Source organism: Chanos chanos, chromosome 8 (genome assembly GCF_902362185.1).
Source record: "Chanos chanos chromosome 8, fChaCha1.1, whole genome shotgun sequence".
Classification (NCBI taxonomy): domain Eukaryota; kingdom Metazoa; phylum Chordata; class Actinopteri; order Gonorynchiformes; family Chanidae; genus Chanos; species Chanos chanos.
In genome coordinates, this window is record NC_044502.1 from 37,528,541 (window position 1) to 37,549,839 (window position 21,299).

Consider the following 21,299-nt stretch of genomic DNA (forward strand, 5'->3'; position numbering starts at 1 on the left):
CAATCTGCCGACAATTGTTGAGGAGAGCATTTACAGATCATTTTCGGATGAGGGTTGATATTCTCATTCTGAGTGAAACTAAGACACAGAGGTGATCATGACGAATGTCACGTTGTTGTCTGAGGATAAAAGAAAATGAATCGGAGTTTTAGTAGATCTCAGTCCTTGCACAGCTGGTCGGTCGCCGAGGTAAAATCTAAAGTGAGTAACTGATTGCCAACGGGTAATTTGTTTCGATGTTCTCATTTATTTCTTTTGTGTTATTAATGCACTCATCGAAAGCGTGCCCAATGTGGGTAACTGTTAATAACCTATAATAGTTTACTTTCTTTACGGCATTTCCTACTGCAGTTAAGAAGACCACAATACTAAAGGGGGTAGTTGACCGGACGCTGTGTAGCCTAAATGGGTTGAGTCGTTCAGGATGCCGTTTATATCGCCTTATCGATGTAAATTTTGATATTAATTTTCGCACTGTTTTGAGTAGCTGCTTTTGGCTTTTACTCGTCAGCGTGAGAGCAATTTATAGCAAGTATTTAAACCACGAGAGTAATGCATAACTGTGAAGAATTACGCGCTTTACAAAACTTTGCATAGCATGAGAAGCGATGAAAGAAACCTCAGTTATAACGGACTGGTGCCTTGTGATACATCCCTCTTGTCCCGAAACATATTTACAGAAGCACCGGTTGATTCCTTTGTTGGCTGAAGTATTGATGAAACAATCAGTGTGTTCTCATTATTCCTCATGTTTGAAGGGCTTTTTTTTTTTTTTGCTGTTCTTGTTCTTCCGTAGTTATACTGCCTATTGTTCTCTGTGTTTCTCAGTATGGTGCAGAATTTAGGAGGTTTTCCCTTGATCGCCTTGAGCCTGGGAAGTTTGAAGAGTTTAACCGACTGCTACTGCGTTTGCACCACCTGAGCGGCAGCGAGGTCCTCATCAGTTATGCAGATGTCCATGGAGAATTACTGCCTATTAATAACGATGATAATTTCCACAAAGCCGTGTCAAGTGCGCAACCCCTGTTACGCATCTTCCTCCAGAGGAAAGGTACATACTGGATAAGAACGGAAATTGTTGTGCAGCTGATGCAAGTTTTAAATTTCCTTTTAATTTCCTTTGTCATCTTCCAGCTTTCGGGATATCCTTTGGTCTTAAAAAAAAAAAATCCTAATAGATGTTTTGCCCTTACAAAATATAAAATGAGCAATAATAATAACCGACAACAAAACATTTGCTTGCTACTGTATTTCATCCATTGCATAATGACAGGCAGTTTAATTACAGAAAAATCTCCACTGAGATATGTCTTGTATAGTGCTGTCCACCATTTAATAATGGAGTAACATCTACTTAAAGATCAAAGCCACTTAAATATTTTCAAATGGTCGAACATTATTTTGGTACATCTGCAGAAAAGCACATATTTATTTGCTTTGGGCCATGTTTGTGTATAAAAGAGGGTTTATCTGGGTGTGCATCAGTTAATTGTTTATATGCTATATCTTTCAGACAGGAATAGGAAGTCACTTATCAGTCTCAGAATGACATTCTCTGAGATGTAATTGCACTGTGGTCCCCTCTGGTGTGTTTATTTACGTGACATACAATATGCATGTTTTTCCTCTTGTTGATCCATCTATTCTTAAACCTCTTTAGAACAATTTGGGGCTCATATTTGGACAAATCCTCAGGTATTATATGAATAACGTTGTTGGCCAAGACACTGTTTCAATTACTTTTAAAGTGTTTGAATGCATATAGATACATCTTATTGTTCTTTCTTCATTACATATACAGGTGCTACTGGCTCACTCGCGGTGTGTGTCTATTAAGTTATTAGAACAGAGAGTAGTATAGTTTTAAGCAGTGGTGGTTATAGCAATGTCAATATAATATAATGTAATATAATATAGTTATCTGATGTTGGGAGCTCAGAGTAAATCTTTCTTCAAGAAAAATCTTTTCTGGCTTAGTTATCAGAGGAGTAGGAGTTTACTTTTGTAGCAAGAGGGTGATCATGAGTTCTGAAAGATAACTGGCCTGTGTTCCTCACTCACAGTTCTCACTCTTAAACAAGACACTCTGGCTCAGAATCCAATTAAATTAGAAAATATATATTTCTGCCACTTTGATTAAAAATATCTGCTATGTAAGTAAATATTCCTTGGTCACATCTAAGCTGACATGAGGCAATAAATCCTGATGTCTGAAGTGCTGTAGTTATAAGTGCTGTTGTGTCACTGTTAGTACCATAGAACAAAGGTATGAAACCAATCAACCAGAAGGAAACTGTACCGCGTGGACTGCAACATCATCCTACACTTAAGATCAAACTAATCATGACATAATTATATGCTATTACAACCTGTCAAACCATGCACAGAAAGTAAAACATGCCTAATTTAATCATTGTTTGTCAACGCTATCAGTGTACAATGTGTGAGCTAATATTGCCTAATATTAAATCCTCGGTTTGCTCTGCTTTGAATTGACTGTGTTGGGACAACGCAAAGTAAACATGCATACTCCAGCACAGAGGCTTCCACTGGGGACAAAATCAAAATTGCGGAAACACGATAAGACCAACAAGACCTCCACAAACAAACAGGTCATGAACAAGTCAGATCACGTAAAGGTCAACGTCAGTTTGTAACACAGGCCAACAGAAATCCACACATGTGATTACCTGTACAAAAATGGCTCTAGTACTGATCATATTGGGTATTTATTTACTTATTTGATACTGGACAGTTACAGGTATATGAAAGAGCGTTCTAAATTGAGCCTTGGTTGTCGCGCTCAAGCGCATATTTTGAATTGATGAACAGCCGAGTGTATTCGTGTTTGGTCTTGTTTTATTGATCCTGGTGAAATGATAATGAACCCGGTAATGAAACATTCCTACCTTACAAGATGGAGGTGCGTGTGTTGTTTGAGGAATTTTCTTTGTTTGTAAATTCCAAACTGTCGCGCTTGCTGCGGTCAAAAACCATATGGCTGCATTCCTCTCAAGACACGAGTTTCATTCTAAATTAAAGCTTGACAGAGAAGGTGCTGCAGTCACCTGTCTGAAGGAATGGGCGTGTCTTTGTGCACCTCCACATTGGTCAGGTAAACGAAATACTCAACAAAATCAAAATAAATGTCTTCAACAATGCCCCATACAATCATAAATGCAAGACAAATGAAACATCCAAAATTCTCACCATGAATAACAACAACACATTTTGGCTCCAACAGTATATGTTTACTCTAGATTTTGTGTGCATTATTAACGGACTTAAATAACAGTCTTACACACACACACACACATAGTAATACGAACATAAAAGTAACTTTGGCCTGCTGTATCCATTAGGTATTATTTAATAGTAAAAATGTATGCCTAATTTTACACTGCTGTTCCCATGCATATACTGAAATAAAACATGTGAACCTGTAAATTAAGATAAGTTTGTCTTGGACAAATTCAGCTCCTTTTTTCCACCAAACTGCGTAAAGTATTGCAGTGCAGTCACCTTTGCTTATGCAATGTATTTTATTTTTACAGAAGAATTTGACCGAAGCAGTCTTACAGTGGACAGTATGGCAAGACGAAAGAAACCAGCGGTTGCTTTACGGGGCGATATCCAACGCAGAAGGCCACACATTCAGATTAGCATGCCACAGGACTTTCGCCCGGTATCTTCTATCATCGACGTTGACATCATACCAGAATGCCACCGCAGGGTTCGTCTGTACCGCCAGGGTTCAGATAAGCCTCTGGGCTTCTACATCCGTGATGGCACTACTGTCAGGGTCACCCCTCAAGGTGTGGAGAAAGTGCCTGGAATTTTCATTTCCCGCATGGTGCCAGGTGGACTGGCTGAGAGTACAGGGCTTCTGGCTATCAATGACCAGGTCCTAGAAGTGAATGGTATTGAGGTGACAGGCAAGTCTCTTGACCAAGTGACAGACATGATGATTGCCAATAGCCACAATCTCATAATTACAGTGAAACCTGTGAATCAGCATAACAACATTGTACGTCACAGCTATACTTCTAGTAGGTCAAGCCATTTGGCAGACAGTAGAGATTATTTAAATTACCCAGGACTACCTACAATCTTGGGAACTCGTGGATGGACTGGAGATGAATTTGAAAGCGATGAAGATTCAGATATAGTCATCGAGAGACCCATCAAAAAGTCGTCTCATCTCTCCAATGCTTTAGTTACTTGCAGTTCATCTCATTCAAGGGTTCACACCCGCTACGGGCCACCCAACCTCGGCCAACGTCCACACTCAGTTATAGCTACACCTTCTTATCACTCACAACCCTGTCTCAACCACACCTCACACACCAGCCAAAGCAACACACAGCACAGAGAACACATTCTCCAGCAGCATTATGGTAGTAGCCCTAACTTCAGACAGAGTAGTGCCAGTATGCGGGACCTCCTTCATACATTGCGGACAGACCTGCGCCATCACTTGACCATGCCCGAGGGAGGAATGGAGGATGATGGAATGGTATTCATTGTGTGAACAGAAACACACAACTCCCCTGTGGACTGTTGTCTTTCCTACTGCATAGGACTGTCCATGAAGTCAAAACAAACTTTTAAAGAGAGTATGGTTCTTTATTTCATATTAAGTAGTCATAACTTGTGGCAAATGTACTGAAACATACAGTTTGTAAGTCATAAAATATCATGGTGTAAACTGTTATGAGCTTTCGGAATTATCAAACACTTTTACCATAATTTCTAACTGTATAGAGGATGATCCTTTTCTCAGACTGAAAAATTATTTGTGTCATGGTAGTCACCACATCAAACAGTGGTTTCAAATTTTTTACAATTAAGATAAATGTAAACAAGATTCGTTTTTCAAATGTAAAAAAACTTAATTAACAAAGAGTTGATAATCAGTACTGGGCGTATTAATTAATATTCAAAACTTATCTGGGCTTGCACAGTGCCCCGGAGGACTTTGTTATTAGAAAACAATATTAGAAATGGCTGTTATATAAACATTTTTTACAATACATTATTTGTGTTTAGTTACTTTGTTGTATTATCTACAAAGTACATATGAAATGGTGAGTCCCTCAACTGATGCTGACATGATCTTGATCAGTGATGCGTTATATTTAATAACTGAATTAACAGTTTCGTGAAGCTAAGGACAAAGTGAGATTTAATGTCAGGGATCAGAAAACATTTAAAACAGTGGAACAAAGATCTCTCAGCCAAGAGTGGAAAGTTCATGGTGTTTTCCAAAAATGCATTAGACGGTGAAATCAGTGACTTCATTCTGAATTATTTAAAACCTCATTTAACTGAACTCTACAAAGTGAGGAGTCTTAACATGTAGTTTCCATTTATTTTGTTTCTGATAATTCATATGTATTTATTGACTGATGGGAAAGAGCTGCAACAGGTGTGACGAAGAAATCATTGTTATTACTTCAGCAGTGCTAGATACAGTTTACTCCAGAAAGCAGACCAAAAAGTATGCACTGGCATGATTCAAGAACTGCAAAAGCTTTGCAGTTCAAACTTGGATTAGAATTTTTTCCATGATTGGTAAAGCCTCAGATGATAGAATGACTGAATGAATGACTGATCACAGGTTTGTGTACACCATCAACATATAGGGTCCACAGTGCTTGTGATACCATGATGAATGCTTTATGATCAATGCAATTGATTAATGATGCTCAAGTTGGTGAACATTCGGGGTTCAGCCCACTCCTCCACCATTGGAGAATTTTAACCATGCAATATGTAAATTAGGAACGTCACTTCCTGTCTTCCTGTGCGCCATGTTTCCCAGCAGGAGCAGGGTGATGTTTTACAGAGGTAGAAACAAAAGAGTAAATGGCTGAATTGTAACTAATTACATTGCATTTGACCACAAATACGTAAAGAACGTAAATCTGACTATAAGTTTGATGCTTCACGCAAAGTAGTCTCGTCTCTCACGCTGCGCTTCTTCCAGTGACGCCGGAAGAGTTTTCCTCAGATGAAAACAGACGCACAGGCATCCACTCAATCGTGAGCCTTCTGCCAGGACGCTGAAGGTAGCCAAACGCAAACGTGAGAGAGATGTCAGCATCGTCTCCGACGTATTGTTTACACAAACGATGTAGAAGAATGATAGCACATGTCCCCAGTTTACCTGACTTTGCGTGCTATTGGTAACTTACCCAGCTTTTCATAGGTTCACGCCATCTCTCTCTCCGCTTAGATTGGTTTCAAGTTCTGCACAGTAGCAACGAACAATCTACTGCTTACTATTTTACTGGTACTTACCACGTTATAACCATTACGTGATGTTTAAATAGACTGTGAAGAGCTGCATTTAAAGAGCTTCGTTTAGGGCCCGTAAAGCGGTTTATTGAGAGAGATGGGCGCGTAGCGTCCTTGCGGTTTTCAGTTCAAAATTCTTACCATAAGTGTACCAATGGGTCTTCTCTAGTGAGCGCTGGAAAGCGTCGCAGACCGTCTCAGGCGTTCAAGAAGAATCTTGGAAATGTTCTAGGGTCTACAGCAGAGTTCTGAAGGTACGTGCCGACCATTTAATTGATGAAGGGGTGATGCTGAAGTTAAGATGTTTTTTCCGTAACGATTAAACTTTTAACGGCCAGTCATCCTAGTGCTTGTAGCTAGTATGTCCTTTTACCAACAAGTCAAGTGGATATAACGTGGTGGTAGATAAAAAATAATGTGTGTAACGGACCACGACAGTCTAACAGAATGTCTGTTTCACTTACGAAGAAAAGAGAAAATGTACCAGCTTCCAGTTGGAGATGTGGAGAAAATCAGAAAATCAAGAAAGCGAGTGAAAAGTATTCTGTGTGACATTGCCCTAGAGGACTGTCAAGACCTGATAGAGGTATGGTATGAGTGCAATTTGTCTTTTTTTTTTTTTTTTAATGTGTAAAAATGTCATTCAGGCTGCTCTAAAACATTTTCTTTTGCCCTGGTTTCTCTTATTCTACAGAAACTGAAGCCCTTTGATAGTGGTGAGGATCATTTCAACAACACAGAATGGGATGACTTCACAGAGGGTCATAATGGGAAAAGGAGGAAAAAGGTTTGTCTACGAGTTTTTTTTTCCACCCTGGATCTTTTTTTTTTTCCCGTCTGTTGTCATACAGCATACTCCCACCACATCCTCATCATGTATCTGGAATTATGAAATGAAACCTGGTACTTTAAGTAGATTTGAAAACATAAATATTAGAAGCATATATGATATTTAAAACAAAAACGTCCAAATTGTAATCGTTTTAATTGGTTCTTTTTTTTTTCCCTTCAGTGGGGATATCGCACTTTGACGCTGTGCTGCAGCCTATGTTGGTTTTCCACACAGTCCTGGTATACTTTCAGAGGACATGTGCAACGCTGTCATGAAGAGGAGCTGGACCTTGCTTCTCTCTCTCCTTGTTCCAAGTGTTCATTTATCGGTCACCCAAAAGTAACTGAGCAACATGTCAAGTTTTTTCATACGACGTCAACGAAAGGCTCATCTGGGTCAAGCCAAGGGTCTGTTGCCCACTCATCAAAGTCAGTGACTGTCTCTCCCATGACAAATGGAGACAGGTACATATGTAAAGGCTGTGGTTACCATGACTCTTTGATTTATGTGATGAAGAAACATGTGCTGGTAAACCACTATGCTTCGATGTTGAACCGTTATTTTGGACACAGGTCGGACAGCGACCAAGCTGGTAGCACCAGGGTTACGAAATATTTCTGCAGAGTGTGTGGTTTACCAGCTGAATCCACGGAGCATTTACTATATCACATGTTGAGCTCAGATAAACACAAGGAACTGCAGTTGCATATAAAGACCTTTATCTGTGAAAACATGAATAAAAACGGAGCAAAGCTACCAGCCCTTGCGCCGAAAGTACAGCAGCAAGTTGTTCAAAAGACTGTTGTGGTGCCCCAGGCAAACAGTGTACTGCCAGTTCAGCAGTCCAATGGAAATCCAGTCACCAAAGCCACTGGCACTGTGCTTTTGGCGGCACCTAGCAACACTACCGCTCTCTTGTGTTCCCCGGGAGCGCGGCAGGTCTTCCTCCCTTCACAGACTGAAGCAAAAAGCCTTGTAGTTCCAGGAAGTACTATGGCCACACTTCAAAATACCCCTCTTCAGCAGACATCCACAGGGATACGCCCAGGCTTGCCTACCTCAGCCGTGGTGAAAGCGTCTATCAGCATGTTGGTGCCAAACGTGCCACAGGCTGCTCCCAAACCAGTTCCAATCACAGTGACTGTGCCCAGGCTGCCTCAGGCTGTACCACCACGTCAGATCCTTTTGCCGCCGGGTGCTCAGATCAATGTCCCCGGCAAGATCGGCATACAACCCCCGCAACCCCTCTTGGTAACTCAGAGGCTTCCTCTGAACCAGTCGGCTCCCAGACCACCCATCATAGCTTCACAGTCGGTGCGACTTATCCCCACCGGCAACAAAGTGAACGGGGTGCCCACATACACGTTGGCACCTGTTCAGGTCACGGTACCAGTACAGACAAACGCGCCTCAAGTGGTCAACAACAGGCCTGTAATTCTGACCCAGAACAACATGACCACTACTGCTCAGCTAAGCAACGCCTCTCTAGCTACTACTGTAAATACAGCAGCAATGGCCACCACTGCCCATACAGCAGCCATGGTCCCTACGGCCCGTGCTGCAGCAGTGGCCCCTTCAGCACATGCGACAGCGATAACCACTGCTGCAAATACTGCAGTGATACCCAAACAGGTCACGGGTGCAGTTCCTCGTCCAGTACCTTCTACACCAAGGCAGTCACTGAGCAAAAATGCTAAGGTTAATGAGTTGGCTGTACTGGCTCCCTTTCTTAAGAAAATGGATGGCCGAACTGTTAAGTGTCTGAGGTGCAAGATTTTACTTGCTGAGAAGGGAATTTTTCAGCATCTGCTTCATGGTCTAAAATGTTTGTTTTGTCCTCAGATGTTCTATTCCTTCAAGCAAATCATGGATCATACAAACAAAGAGCACAACCTTTCAGTTAAGGGAAATCAAGAGTTCATCAAAAAGCATTATAAACTCAACATAGACAATGAAGGCAAGCTTGTGTTTGCCAAGTTTGACTTAAATACTGATGTGCCCAAAGATCTGCTGGAAAACAGAGAGCTGAATTTAGCGCTTGTCACTGGCTCACAAGACAAAATATACATAAAGATGTATCCAGATACAGCAAAAACAGCATATTCTGCTCCTCTGAATAGCACCCCGACTGACTGTCCGTTTTGTCAAGAGAAGCCCCAGACGTCCGAGGATTACGAGTTACACCTAAAAACAAAACACCACATTGTGCCCACCATTCACGCCATATTGAAATCTCCTGCATTCAAGTGCATCTATTGCCTGGGAGTGTATGCGGAAAAATCGACACCAAAAACGATCTCCATTCACGTGCAGCGATGTCGCTGTGCTCCCAAGGCTGCCAAGGAGGCAGAGAGACTAGTAAATCCAGACCTAAACGGCCAGGTAATCAACGGAAGTGTGCAAAATCCTGTCCAGAAGGGCACTAATACTCAGACACAAGTTAAGTTAAAAACAGAAAAGCCTGCGGAGGAAGGAAGGGAAGAGGCCAGTGCAAACAGAGAGATCACTGTGGTGGAGAACGGCAAGGAGAGTGTAGCTGTCAAATCTGATGTGCCCGACAGCTCTGTTCCCCTACTCCTGGACCCGACAGGACTAGAGATGAAATCTTTCGAGGAAAGAAAGAAGTTTCTGAAAAAGTACTTCCACTTGAAACCTTACCTGTCAAAAATGGAGACAGAAACGTTGGCAGCCCGTCTGTGGTTCAACAGAACTGATGTAGCTTCTCTCTTTGGTTCTACACGCAGCAGATGCATGAAGGCAATCCAAAAAAAGAGAACTGTAGTCCTGCTTGGATTTAATATGACTGAGGTCAACAAGGTTAAACATAACCTTCTCATTCCTGAAGTAGAGCCTGCTATAGCCAATGTCTAAACATGTTTTTGTCAAAGGTGTTGTGTTTTATAAAAGTACAGACTGGGTAATTGTAGTTCAATGTAAATTATTTGTTTGAAGTTTTGTGAAAAGATTTTTGGCTGTTGACATTACTTTTGAAATATAGAGTGAACGATGTAGGGGGGTAAAGTCTGTCTGTTTTGTTATGCTGGACTACACGTATTGTACATGGTTTTTATTAAAAATGAAAAAAGAGGGCTCACACCCCTGTGATTTTTGTGGATGTCATTGAAATAAGCCCTCCTTTTTCATTTTTAAAAAGGATTATTTTGAAATAGCAGTGCATCAGATTATTTATTTACTTATTAATAAGTTGTTTCCATGTGTAATTGGTTGAAACGGACTTATATGCCCCTGTCCAGTCAAAGACCTACTGAATGAACCTATTTTTTTGTTTGTTTTGTTTTGTTTTGTTTTTTTAAAAATTTTTGTTTTTGAAGTATGCTATTACTAAACATCACACACAACTGTATGTCAGTAGGGACAAGTCTGCAGTGACGATGGCTATATATAACAGAGTATGTATCTAATTTTACTACCTGAAGTTTAAAATATAGAGGACGTTTATGCAACTTTACAAACTGTCTGCTTTTATTATATAATTAATTGTAAGTCAATCAAATGGATACTGTGGGTTTTTTCAAGCTCCACATCACTTAGGACACATTCTAGGTGCTTCTGTTCCGACATTTCAGTGGTACTCTGATCATGAGCTCATAGAAACACCTGGAATAAAACGACCAGTTTATTTTGAAATATTTATTAATAAAAGAACGAGATCAATAATAAAATCTAAATGATCAGTCGATCTCCCCCAAATCAGGCTTCCCTTCTGTGACCGCTGTATGGGGGGGGGGGGGGGGGCACACATTCAAGAGTCCAAGATTAGTTAGCGTGACTATATTTAGCATACATACTACAACCTACCGATAGCTGGTTGCACTCTTGCTATCATATATGTACGTACATACATACTTGTTTAATATCGAGTAATTTTTGTTCTATTCTTGGTTACATGACGAATTTTGTTGTAGGCTTAACAGCTTAGTGACTTTTCAGAGGCCAGATGCGCCGATCTCATCGATGCAATATCGTTTCGATTAGTTTTCCTGTTCACAAACGCTGGTACATGAGTTAGCGTGCGAGAGAGCAGTTTTGTGTGAGAACATTCGCAAAAACAATGCCGGGAAACTGTTAAACATTTTTTCATGAAATATTCTCGAAGATGTTCCAGATGAACACTAGTTATTTGTTCCAGAAATGTCGTTTCTTAAATCGACATTTCACCAACGGTATGATGCCTGTTTTAAACAAGTTAACACCTGTTACCTTGCTATCGAATAGAGATGTAAACATTTGGTCGACCCCGTTGAGTTGCCTTTGGAAAATGAACTTGCACACCTCTACGTGCCATTGGGCAACTAACAAATTGATGAAGATGTTCGCCAACAAAAAGTAAGTATGCGACGTGACTGTCAGGGCAAGTAACGTTTATGCACAATTGCTTGCTAACTGCTATTAGAGCTAACAACGACATGCCTGTGTATGACCTGGATAACTTAAAAACGTCCATTGGTGCTCACAAACTTTGTTTCCTGGCAGGAGGAAGAAGTGGTATGAAACCCCTCAACGGGTAAGTATGTACAGTATCCACAGTTTATGTAAGCCATTAAGTATCGTGCATAAATGACAAGACATTCTTATCTCCCAGGGGTTACCACCCAGTCCGATTGATGCATTGAAACCTCAAAAGAAAAGAAACCACGAAGACAATGCGCGAGTACGAGTGCTGAACAGCATCCTCCACAAGGCTGTAGCAGATATGCTTAGTTCTCACGAGGTTAATTCTGAGATACCTGCCTACGGTGTGGAAATATCCAGGGTAAAACCATCACTGTTCATCGTGCAGTTTTAAATTTGACTGGTCATCATAATAGCAGTTCATGAAATATCAAAGGATGTGATGAATGTTAACATTTCACAACTGTCTCGTCTGTCCAAGGTTTCATTGTGTCCAGATTTCTCTGCTTGCCGAATATACTGGAAGACAAGTTGGAGCGCTGAGAGAGATAACCAGATTCAGCAGGCTCTTGACAAGTGTGGTCCCCGGATACGGTACATCTTGTTTTCTGGCTACGTAATCCACGCAGACATTTTACTGGGACGCCAAAGTAATTACATATATTTCTGTGTTTTTCAGATATCTTCTTATATCCCAGCAAATCCTTGGCAGTTTACCACCCGTTACCTTCATCAGAGATAAACAGTATGCCGCTGTTACTGAGGTAACGTACCTAACTCCCATTGTGGAGGAAAGCATAAAGCTGTTCATTTCCATGCAGGATGATTGTTCACTTGGGATGAATCTAAACTACCATATTGTTCAATTTAACATTAGGTTGAAAACCTTCTCAAGAGAGCTGACTTTGGTCCTCAGGAGGATGCCAAAAATGAGTCATTAAACGAAGACAGAGGGTGAGAGTCAAATTCACTCTCTCTGTTCTTAAGTGTATCTCGGCAGTGGTACTGTAATGAATAATGTACATTGTTATATCTATCACTATTTCGATCTACAGGGAGATGCTACACTCCGTTGATTCTCCAAAGACGAAAAAAACAGTCCTGTTTGGTGTCGATCATGATGCTCTACATAAACAAATTGAGGAATACAAACAGAGGTCAAAGGACACTCTCACCCAGACTACAACTGCAGGCCTTACTCAGCAACAGCTTGACGCACTAGCAGAGATTCGGAAGCAAAAAATCATAGAGAAAAAGAAAAGAAAGTCCAAAAAGCTGAAAGATGACGACATTACCCCAAAAGCTTTCCTGTTAGCGAGGAGTAACCAAAAGGAAGAACAAGATGATAACAGAGGCAATGAGTACAGCCTTGAGGACATGCAAATCAAGGAGCTAATGACTGAGGATAATCAGAGATATTGAAGTTTGTGCTATTCATGTTCTGAATTAATATTGTATTGAAGTTAATGTCATTCTAACAGATCATATACTGGATTTTCATCAAAAACATTTTTTTCTGTGTGTACATCCATTTTTTGTATGGTATGCTCATTAACATGCTCATTGACAAGCTCATTAATCCTTTCTGTTTTAAATCACTTTCATGCATATAAAATAATCAAACTCTAGGAAAACAGACCTTGATTTTTCATTAAAAAATATTTATTTACAATGTCTAAGAACTATGGTGTGTACAGTTTGTAGAAAAAATAATATACAAAAAGTTGAATTGAGTATCTAAAGGTTATGTGATAGATGAATGTAATGTGATTTATGAATAGGACCATTAGGGTTCATAATTACCATATTTCTTAAACTATGACACCAACAAACGAGAATTTGCTAAGTACAATAAAACAAAATATGGGAGTAAGGTGCTATGCATGATTCGTACAGAGGGCATGTTGTATAGGCTACTGGTATAATCTAAGCCATCTATGTCTTAGCAAAAATACAAAGTGATAAATCTGGCAAAACTGGGAAAGCTTTTTTCGAAGAAGTCCATTTTTATAGTTTTATTTGAAATTATGTGACACAGGATTGTGAAACAGTGGTTGGTTTAAACTGCACTATCCGTGCCAGTCCAACCACACCTCATTCCTCACCAGAAATACTTTTTCGACTCTCCTTCATTAGCAGCAAACGATAACCTCACAGAGAGATTATATGATAACATGGCTTCTTGTTGAGATAACTGCCATGTGGTGTGGAATCGTCACAGGTCATCTGTCACCCAAACGAGAGTAGCAGGAGATAAGACAATCAAGTGGCAGTCTCCAGATGTAGGTCTGGTGAGCTAACGTGTCTTTGAGCAGTTCTGGGACAAGGTTTGGTTTCCTCACACAACCTCTGCGGTTGCTTCCTCGGTTTGCACAGCCTCCTGAACGTAGACTATGAACTGAGAGGCGTCCTCCCCTTGGGTGTACACGGTGACGGTCTTGATTCCCTCCACGTCATCTGATGACACCACCAGGTGGTGCTCCTCTCCTAGACCGACCGAAGCCTGCTGAAGAGCGTCCTGGATCATCATGGCGTGATCTGTCTGCTGCTCTTCCTCCGCAACCTACAAAATAGTAGTGGATGAAAAAGTCACATTGATAAACTTCTGTAAACATTTCATTATTTGCAGCTCCTGAGCGTAAGCTCTTAGCACACGCTTAATGGAAAATTATTGTCACATGTCAGTTATTATATCTCCTCAGTTTCTGTAATTAGCATGTTAAAATGTATGCATAGTATAAGATGCTCACCTGCTCAAGTACAGTAACTGTACCAGGTGCCATGGCAACCACCGAGGCCACAGTAGCATCAGGATTGTCAGACCCCAGCTCGATTACCTGCTGGAGAATATTAACTGCAGTGGGATCCAGTCTGTCTCCTGTAGAGGTTGACACAACACCTTTGCACAAAAAAATGCAAAACAAAGAGATTGAATCATCATGATTTGGTTGCCCACCTAAAGTCATAAAACCACTGTAGTAGTGCCTCATTTTAGTCGAAACATCTCACCATTCTGTGTGTTGAAGCGCAGGTCCTGTAACGCTGATACAGCGGTTTCTGTACTCTGTGGGTCTTCTGTCTCAGTTATGTGTAAATACTGTGTGGGTTCTTCCAGTGACTCCACCACCTAGTTACACAGACACCAGGGACACATGCACTTGGTCACTTCCATTCCAGTTTAAACAACCCCCCACTCTCAAGAAAACAAAAAAAAAAGTTAAGTTGTTGCCTCTAGCTTGGCAAAATTCAGGATGACCTAAGACTAGGACTAACTGAGGAAAAGTCTAATACTGGAGCGGAATTACTGATTTGGAGTGCAATCTGTCTTGTAAGTGGGGAAGTTGAAAATTTAAATGATCAGCCACTACTGTCAGTTGACATTCAAAATTGATTTCATGACTATTCCCTTACGAAGTCTCAGTCTCACCTCCCACTGATTTAGCCCAAGACTGTCGTTCTCAACAACCTTGAGACCATGTTTGTTCTTCAGGTGCCTATTCATCTCCCATTTAGTACCATAAACATAATTACACACTGGGCACTTCACTCCACCTGGGGAAAAACACAACATTAGTAATGTTTTAAGCACGGTTCATTGTTTCAAACACACAGGAGACACTATTTCAGGAGACACAGACAAGCAGAGCTGCGTTAAAGGTCAGCGTGAGCAGTTATAAGTAAAAAAATTACACACTGGTAGTCAGTCAGTTATTTTTGTACCAGCTGATATTCTCGCAGTGCATTATTATACTTATAAAAGCAATCGATGCACAATTTTATTCATGAGACACAACTGTGGTCATCACTGGAGAAAAAAAGAGTACATGCTATTCATCACACTGAACATTATAAAAGGAAACTCTTTTGGGACATACATGGGCCGAGGCCACGTGGCAATGTCAGTCACATCACTTCTGTGTACGGAAGGGCAAACCTGTCTACTTCCATAAATTGGCCAAGATCCAGTTGGTATGGTCACTGATTTTTTTATTAACGCATTTTAGATGCATGCAGGTTGGTGTGGTTATACAGAATAAATGCACAGCCACATGACCACTGGGTTGTAGGAATAAACCTACCTTGCTCTATCACTGTTTCGGAAGAGGCTGCCCCAGGTCCCGCGTTGCAATACTGTTCATTTGGATGTTTCTTATTGTAATGTCTCTTCAGTGAACCTGATATGTTGCACGAATAGTGGCAATGGGCACAACGGAAGGGCTGGGCAGGGAAAAGAGACACGGAGCGTTTTGGTTTTAATAAAAAACAGAAAATGTAGAGAGTATTATATTCAATCTATAATGAACACAAAAAATGAGTAAAAAAAAGAAAAAAAAAAATACTGTGAATGGAGATACCTTGAACGAAGCATGCTGCTCCATGTGGCGTAGGAGCTGAGGCTTCTGTGCAGCAGTAAAATCGCACTCAGTACATTTAAACTGTTTTCCTATTTAACAGAAAAAGAAAAGGCCAACATCTTAAGTGACTTCTTTTTTTTTTTTTTTTTTTTTCTTCATAAGGAGAGAATTGATGGTTGTGTATCGCGTTTGTTGAAATGGCTGAATGTGTCACTGCTCATGGTGAACTAACCGTCGGCTGTGTGCATCAGCTTGTGACTTTTTAAAGTGGACTTGGACTTGAACTTCTTCCCACACAGATCACACAGGTGAGTTTTCTCTGTGTTGTGTCTGTTCATGTGAGCCTTTAGATTGCTTTTGCTGCGAGAGGCGTAGTCGCACAGGGAGCATTTAAACGGTTTCACTCCTGTAACACGAAAGAGATTAATATGAAGTCGTTGCGATGTCTTTTACAGCTGTACTCCTTAAACCTTTGAAAATCTGACGTATTTCAGAATGTATGAGGTATGTGTCTCTGTGTTTCTTTGAGTGGATCTCCCCCATGTATGGAAAGTACTGGCACGGAATAAGAAAGCAAATATGCAAAAATATACAAAACGGAAACTATTATCACTGAAAACCATCAACATCTGTTTCTTCGGCTACAGTTTCCATTCTAAGAACTAAACATAGATATCAGTTTTTGGGGGAAAAAAAAAAAACGACATTTGTTCCGACCTTCATGAGCCCATATGTGCTGCTGTAGGTCTGCTCCACTCCTCATGAAGTAGCAATCGCAGTAGGGACATTTGGAAGCTCTTTTCCCAATCACTCCTTTCATCTGCACCCGCATTCCCAGAGCCTCAGAAATGGTGTCTATTGGTGCATCTGAAGAAAAAAAAGGCATTTATTTCATTAGTTATATGGAAAGTCATTTGCTCTGAACAAATCAATGCTCACAAAGTCAAAATGAACCATTGTTTCTGACCTTATGAAATCTTATATTGGTTTGAATACTGATTATGGGAGATATTAAGCAGTACTACATCAGAATAGGACTTAAAGAGACTTACAGAGTGTAAACATCATATGAAACAAATACAGAGCCTAACTGAAACAAGATATGACAATTATGTTTAATGATTTGTCAGATAAGGAGAAGTGACATTTTACTGTAACTCACCCGGATGGTTGGTTTTGATATGTGATTTCAGTTTGTCCTCTGGAAATGACTGCTCACACACAGGACATACAAAACTCTTTTTCTCCTGGAAATGAATAAGGAAAATGGAGTATTCTTTTCAAAACCAACTATGAATCACGACAAAAACAAAGAAATGAACAAATGAACAAATAATACTGCTTAAAGAAGAATTTCTTTAACCAGTTGTATTTGTTTATTTGTTGTGATTCATAATGTGTAGGGTGCTTCAACATACCAGAATATGAATTATTACTCAAATGACTAAAACATTAAAGGAAAAGACAAAAATGTCTATGACTTACTGGGTCGGTGTGTGTTTTGAGGTGGGCCTGCAACTTGTATTTATCAGAAGTGCAGTACTGGCAGCCTTCAGTGGGGCACTTAAGTAGAATATTACTATGTCTCTGAATGACATGGCGTTTGAGGCAGTTCTTGGTGATGGAGGAATAACTGCATTGAGAACAGTAATGCAAATGCTCCCGTGTATGCGTTCGCACGTGCATATTGTAATGCACTTGGTACCAGAAGAGTTTACCTGACAAAGCAATGTCATAAAAAGAGATTGTCAGGTCAAAGAAGTCACAAGGAAAGAATCAGCTGTTTTGACAAAAAAAACCCCTTGTGAGTAAAAAGAGATGTCTTATACATACCACAATATTCACATTCCAGATCTCCATATACCTTCCGTATTCTTTCAAAAACCTCCATGTTCAATCTCCTTTTTTGCATTTGGTCAATGATCTGTCTGAAAGCCGACTTCTCTTGCTGTACTCCAAGTGTGTCCTCCTCACCATCAGGGGCAGTGTCTGTTTGTGTTAGAGTCTCTTCCACCTGACAATTAGCTTGTGATAAAGAATGCTTACCCTCTGATTCATCTGTGCTGGCCGCAGAACTATCACCCAAAGACAAAGGTATGACCTCTTGACCAGGATGTTCCAGTTCTGCTGCATTGCACTCTACCTGCAGCTGGTCGTTTTGAAGCTTATTTGGTGTTTGATCACAGATCACATCCTGAGTGCTTCTTTCTATGGATTTTTGACTCTCGTTAACTGCACAAACATCACTGCTGTCCTTGAGGGGTAACTCCTCGTGTAAATCTTGTGGCAGTAGTTCCGCTTCTACTGTCAGGGCTTCTGAGCTTTGGACTTGAGCTTCTTGCTTTTCTGTGCTGTCAATGTCTGAAACTAGAACCTCCTCCTGGGCATTGAGGAGAGACAGCTCCTCAGTGATCTCAAGTTCGTCCTGTTTGAGCATCTCTCGCTGAATGTCATCGCCGGGTTTCAAAAGACAGAAACTACTCCTGATGGAGTCGGTGAAGGCTGGGGATTCTTCTGCATCAGGGTGAACCTCACGCAAGTGTGATTTTAAACGCACAGAGCTGACAAATTTCTGCAGACATATAGCGCACACATATATAAAGGGATGTTTTCTTATATGGGCCTGCAAAGCCTGAAACTTGGTTGAACCATGATCGCACAGCTCACAGCCAAAAGGTCTTTTACTTCCATGGACCATCATATGACGATCGCGGTCAAGCTCGTTCTTGAATTTGCGATCGCAAATCTGACAGTCGTATAAAAGCTGTCTCTTGCCCTCCCGTGTCTGAAGGCTGTACTCATCATAGGATTCTTTGACTTTCTTGTCCTCCAGGTCATGGCTTTCTCGCATGTGCTTGAGCAAGTTTTTAACATCTGAGTACTTCTTCTTACAGAAATGGCAATGCTGCTTGATCTTTTTGTGCACTCTCTCTACATGCACTTTGAGGTGACCCTTGCTGAGGCAGCTGAAGGAGCAGTGCTCACAGCTGAACTTCTCTCCAGTGTGCTTACGCATGTGGACGCTGAGATTGGCTTTAATGGTGCTGGCGTAATCACACTGGGTGCACTTGAACGGTTTCTCATTAGTATGGATTCGCAAATGTGCTTGCAATGAGTGTCTAAACTTGAAGACTTTGTTGCAGTATTCGCAAGTGAAGATTTTCAGCTGGGTCTGACCCAACCTGTGTGGGGGGGAAGCATAACTAAATAAAACATAATTAATCAAATTCCTCATTTCTGTGTTATTTTCTTTTCCATTTGCTCTTGGGCACTTTAAAGTAATCATGTGTTTGAGAACATAAATTAGAGTTTATTATGAGAGTTAACTCTACAATATGATGCTATTACACATTATTGAAACTGTAGCCTACACATACCGGAACAGAATAAATAGTAGTAAAATTAAGAATATGAATAAATGAGAACCAATAAAAAGTTACAAAACCGATAATTTTCTAAACCAGGTTGATAAGGAGGACTATACTAAAATTTCACCTCAGAGTGCTCAGGAACTCTAACTAATACACTTGCCCTGTGTTATGTATAATTGAGAAATCATACCTGTTTGACTTCAAAGGCACTTCATAGGCAGCTTGCTGTATGGCATATTCTTGGTATCCTCTTTTTGACCCTGCTTCTTGAGAACCTGTATCTGCATCTGCCTGAGGAGCAGGTTCTGCTGTGGCAGCCTCAATAGGAACTATCTTAGTGGCACCTAAAATGAGACAAGTAAGTTTATTTACATTTAGTTTTCATAAGTACAAGAAGACCTCTGAACCTCCCAGCATTAGTGTGAGAAGTCAATCTCTTACCAGGAATGGCTTCATGGGCCGCAAGAATCACGCTGATGATGGGGTTTTTAGAGCCAGTTGTTGATTCTGATGCCTTTACGCAAGAGACCTTCTCTGTTCGTATTGTGCGTGCCCTCTTTGGAGCCCGTTCTTTATCTTCCTCTCCACTTCCTATTCCCTGTTTGGCCTCAGAGTCATGTTCTGAAGTAGAGTAAGAAAAGACAATGACTGTAGTAGTAAAAGTAATGATTATTACAACAACATAAATCCTGAGTAAGGAACACTAGACATATATGTACCATTGTCGTCCTCTTCTTCTTCGCCTGCCTCTTTCAGTCCTACAAAGCAGATGTGTTTGGAAATTTGCCGCTTATTGCTGAACTTGCGATTGCATCTTTTACACTCCAGAGCGCTGCCATCATCAGTCTGTTGCTCTGCGACAGTTTCTGATTGTATATCTAATGTTTGTTTTTGCTTTTGACTGGATGCTGTGTGTGATGTCACTTCCTCTGCATGGATCTTTTTAGTAGAGCCCTTAGGTCTACCACGTTTCCTCTTGACTACACCATCTGAATAAAAACAACAACAACAAAAAAACAAAAACAGTGACAATTATCCTAAAATTGTATAATCTTACATTTACATTTATAATTACAGTTAATAATCTTACAGTTATGTGAAAATATTATTGATATCAGGGACCATTGACTCCTGGTTAAATGTACAGTCTACAACTGTGTGAATCATCAAATGGTAGATTAATGCTGAATTGCTATATGACAACTTAAATAAGGCATAGTATAATATCCACTGTTTCATATCACACTGACTACTATACATTCATTATCAATGTACACAATTGATTTTCAGTAAAATGGGCTCTTAAATTGTGATAAAGATTACTTCCTTAGAGCCACTTACCTGTCCCATTTTCTTGCTGGCTTGGTAAAGGCTTCAGAGGAACTATGATATCATCAGGATTCCCACCCTCAGTGGAGTGTGTCTCTGTTACATGAACCAAGAGCATAGACTGGCTTGGAGAGAACAGGTTGCATATTTTGCACATGAAGATTGGAGCACCCCCTGTGAACAAATTGATGCAGAGTAAACTGGTATTTAGACTGGGTTGTACTGACACCCATTTAACTAGTGATGGGGCCAAACATGATTTCTATATCTACTGTTACATAAGATTATATTAAGTTTCGTTACATGTAAATCTACACATGTAAAATTAAGATCTACACAAACATTTTAGAAATAGAGAGAGTACGTGCAAATATTTTATGAAAAAAGCTTCATTATCAGGACGTGAAAACAGATTATTAATACCCAAATATTAGACTTTTGTGATACCCATTCAATTTAAGATCTTCATGAAACTCTTATTCGAATGCATCACGTTACACGTTTTAAGTCCGTTTGGGGAACAGGGACCGTGTTCTGAAAATGCAAGTGTCTTGTGTTTCTCCAAATTAATCGAGCTTATTCACAGTGTTTCGTTTTACAATAAGAAAAGGTGTAGGAAACGTTTTTCCTGAACTAATGAGGGGAGGATAAAACGCAGATTTTGCGGGCGAAGTTTATGAATAAGGATATAGTGAGGAC

At 40.3% G+C, this 21,299-nt stretch overlaps 4 protein-coding genes across 4 annotated transcripts; 3 read left to right on the forward strand and 1 right to left on the reverse strand.

Moving 5' to 3' along the window:
* The first annotated feature begins 135 nt into the window (after positions 1-135).
* On the forward strand, positions 136-4,531 carry pard6ga (par-6 family cell polarity regulator gamma a). The gene is made up of 3 exons (XM_030782756.1): positions 136-201; positions 829-1,051; positions 3,555-4,531. Exons 1-3 carry the CDS (start codon positions 136-138, stop codon positions 4,529-4,531), a joined length of 1,266 nt encoding a protein of 421 aa, XP_030638616.1.
* Positions 4,532-6,477: 1,946 nt separating this feature from the next.
* Positions 6,478-10,003, forward strand: adnp2a (ADNP homeobox 2a). Its single transcript, XM_030783170.1, has 5 exons — positions 6,478-6,554; positions 6,769-6,886; positions 6,995-7,087; positions 7,313-8,611; positions 8,765-10,003. The coding sequence occupies exons 2-5, from the start codon at positions 6,779-6,781 to the stop codon at positions 10,001-10,003; spliced, it is 2,739 nt and encodes a 912-aa protein (XP_030639030.1). The 5' UTR covers positions 6,478-6,554; positions 6,769-6,778.
* Positions 10,004-11,214: 1,211 nt separating this feature from the next.
* On the forward strand, positions 11,215-12,970 carry rbfa (ribosome binding factor A). The gene is made up of 7 exons (XM_030782757.1): positions 11,215-11,479; positions 11,627-11,657; positions 11,736-11,906; positions 12,027-12,139; positions 12,225-12,309; positions 12,423-12,499; positions 12,601-12,970. Exons 1-7 carry the CDS (start codon positions 11,250-11,252, stop codon positions 12,965-12,967), a joined length of 1,074 nt encoding a protein of 357 aa, XP_030638617.1. The 5' UTR covers positions 11,215-11,249; the 3' UTR covers positions 12,968-12,970.
* Positions 12,971-13,808: 838 nt separating this feature from the next.
* Positions 13,809-20,757, reverse strand: zfat (zinc finger and AT hook domain containing). The gene is made up of 15 exons (XM_030782360.1): positions 20,613-20,757; positions 19,991-20,260; positions 19,713-19,892; positions 19,462-19,615; positions 17,734-19,082; positions 17,386-17,618; positions 17,063-17,147; positions 16,618-16,767; positions 16,133-16,306; positions 15,901-15,989; positions 15,625-15,763; positions 14,973-15,097; positions 14,555-14,672; positions 14,296-14,423; positions 13,809-14,108 (listed from the first exon to the last, which is right to left on the reverse strand). The coding sequence occupies exons 1-15, from the start codon at positions 20,755-20,757 to the stop codon at positions 13,884-13,886; spliced, it is 3,564 nt and encodes a 1,187-aa protein (XP_030638220.1). The 3' UTR covers positions 13,809-13,883.
* Positions 20,758-21,299: the final 542 nt, after the last annotated feature.

Excerpts from the sequence above, each read along its gene's own strand:
- adnp2a (XM_030783170.1), top strand. The coding sequence starts at position 6,779 with ATGTACCAGCTTCCAGTTGGAGATGTGGAGAAAATCAGAAAATCAAGA. Across the intron at positions 7,088-7,312 it reads ATGGGAAAAGGAGGAAAAAG|TGGGGATATCGCACTTTGAC; the intron begins GTTTGTCTACGA and ends TTTTCCCTTCAG. Across the intron at positions 8,612-8,764 it reads CTACTGCTCAGCTAAGCAAC|GTCACGGGTGCAGTTCCTCG; the intron begins GCCTCTCTAGCT and ends ATACCCAAACAG.
- pard6ga (XM_030782756.1), top strand. The coding sequence starts at position 136 with ATGAATCGGAGTTTTAGTAGATCTCAGTCCTTGCACAGCTGGTCGGTC. Across the intron at positions 202-828 it reads TCGCCGAGGTAAAATCTAAA|TATGGTGCAGAATTTAGGAG; the intron begins GTGAGTAACTGA and ends TGTGTTTCTCAG. Across the intron at positions 1,052-3,554 it reads CATCTTCCTCCAGAGGAAAG|AAGAATTTGACCGAAGCAGT; the intron begins GTACATACTGGA and ends TTATTTTTACAG.
- zfat (XM_030782360.1), bottom strand. The coding sequence starts at position 20,757 with ATGTGCAAAATATGCAACCTGTTCTCTCCAAGCCAGTCTATGCTCTTG. Across the intron at positions 20,261-20,612 it reads CCAGCAAGAAAATGGGACAG|ATGGTGTAGTCAAGAGGAAA; the intron begins GTAAGTGGCTCT and ends GTTTTTATTCAG. Across the intron at positions 14,109-14,295 it reads CAGTTACTGTACTTGAGCAG|GTTGCGGAGGAAGAGCAGCA; the intron begins GTGAGCATCTTA and ends ACTATTTTGTAG.
- rbfa (XM_030782757.1), top strand. The coding sequence starts at position 11,250 with ATGTTCCAGATGAACACTAGTTATTTGTTCCAGAAATGTCGTTTCTTA. Across the intron at positions 11,480-11,626 it reads AAGATGTTCGCCAACAAAAA|GAGGAAGAAGTGGTATGAAA; the intron begins GTAAGTATGCGA and ends GTTTCCTGGCAG. Across the intron at positions 11,907-12,026 it reads ACGGTGTGGAAATATCCAGG|GTTTCATTGTGTCCAGATTT; the intron begins GTAAAACCATCA and ends CGTCTGTCCAAG.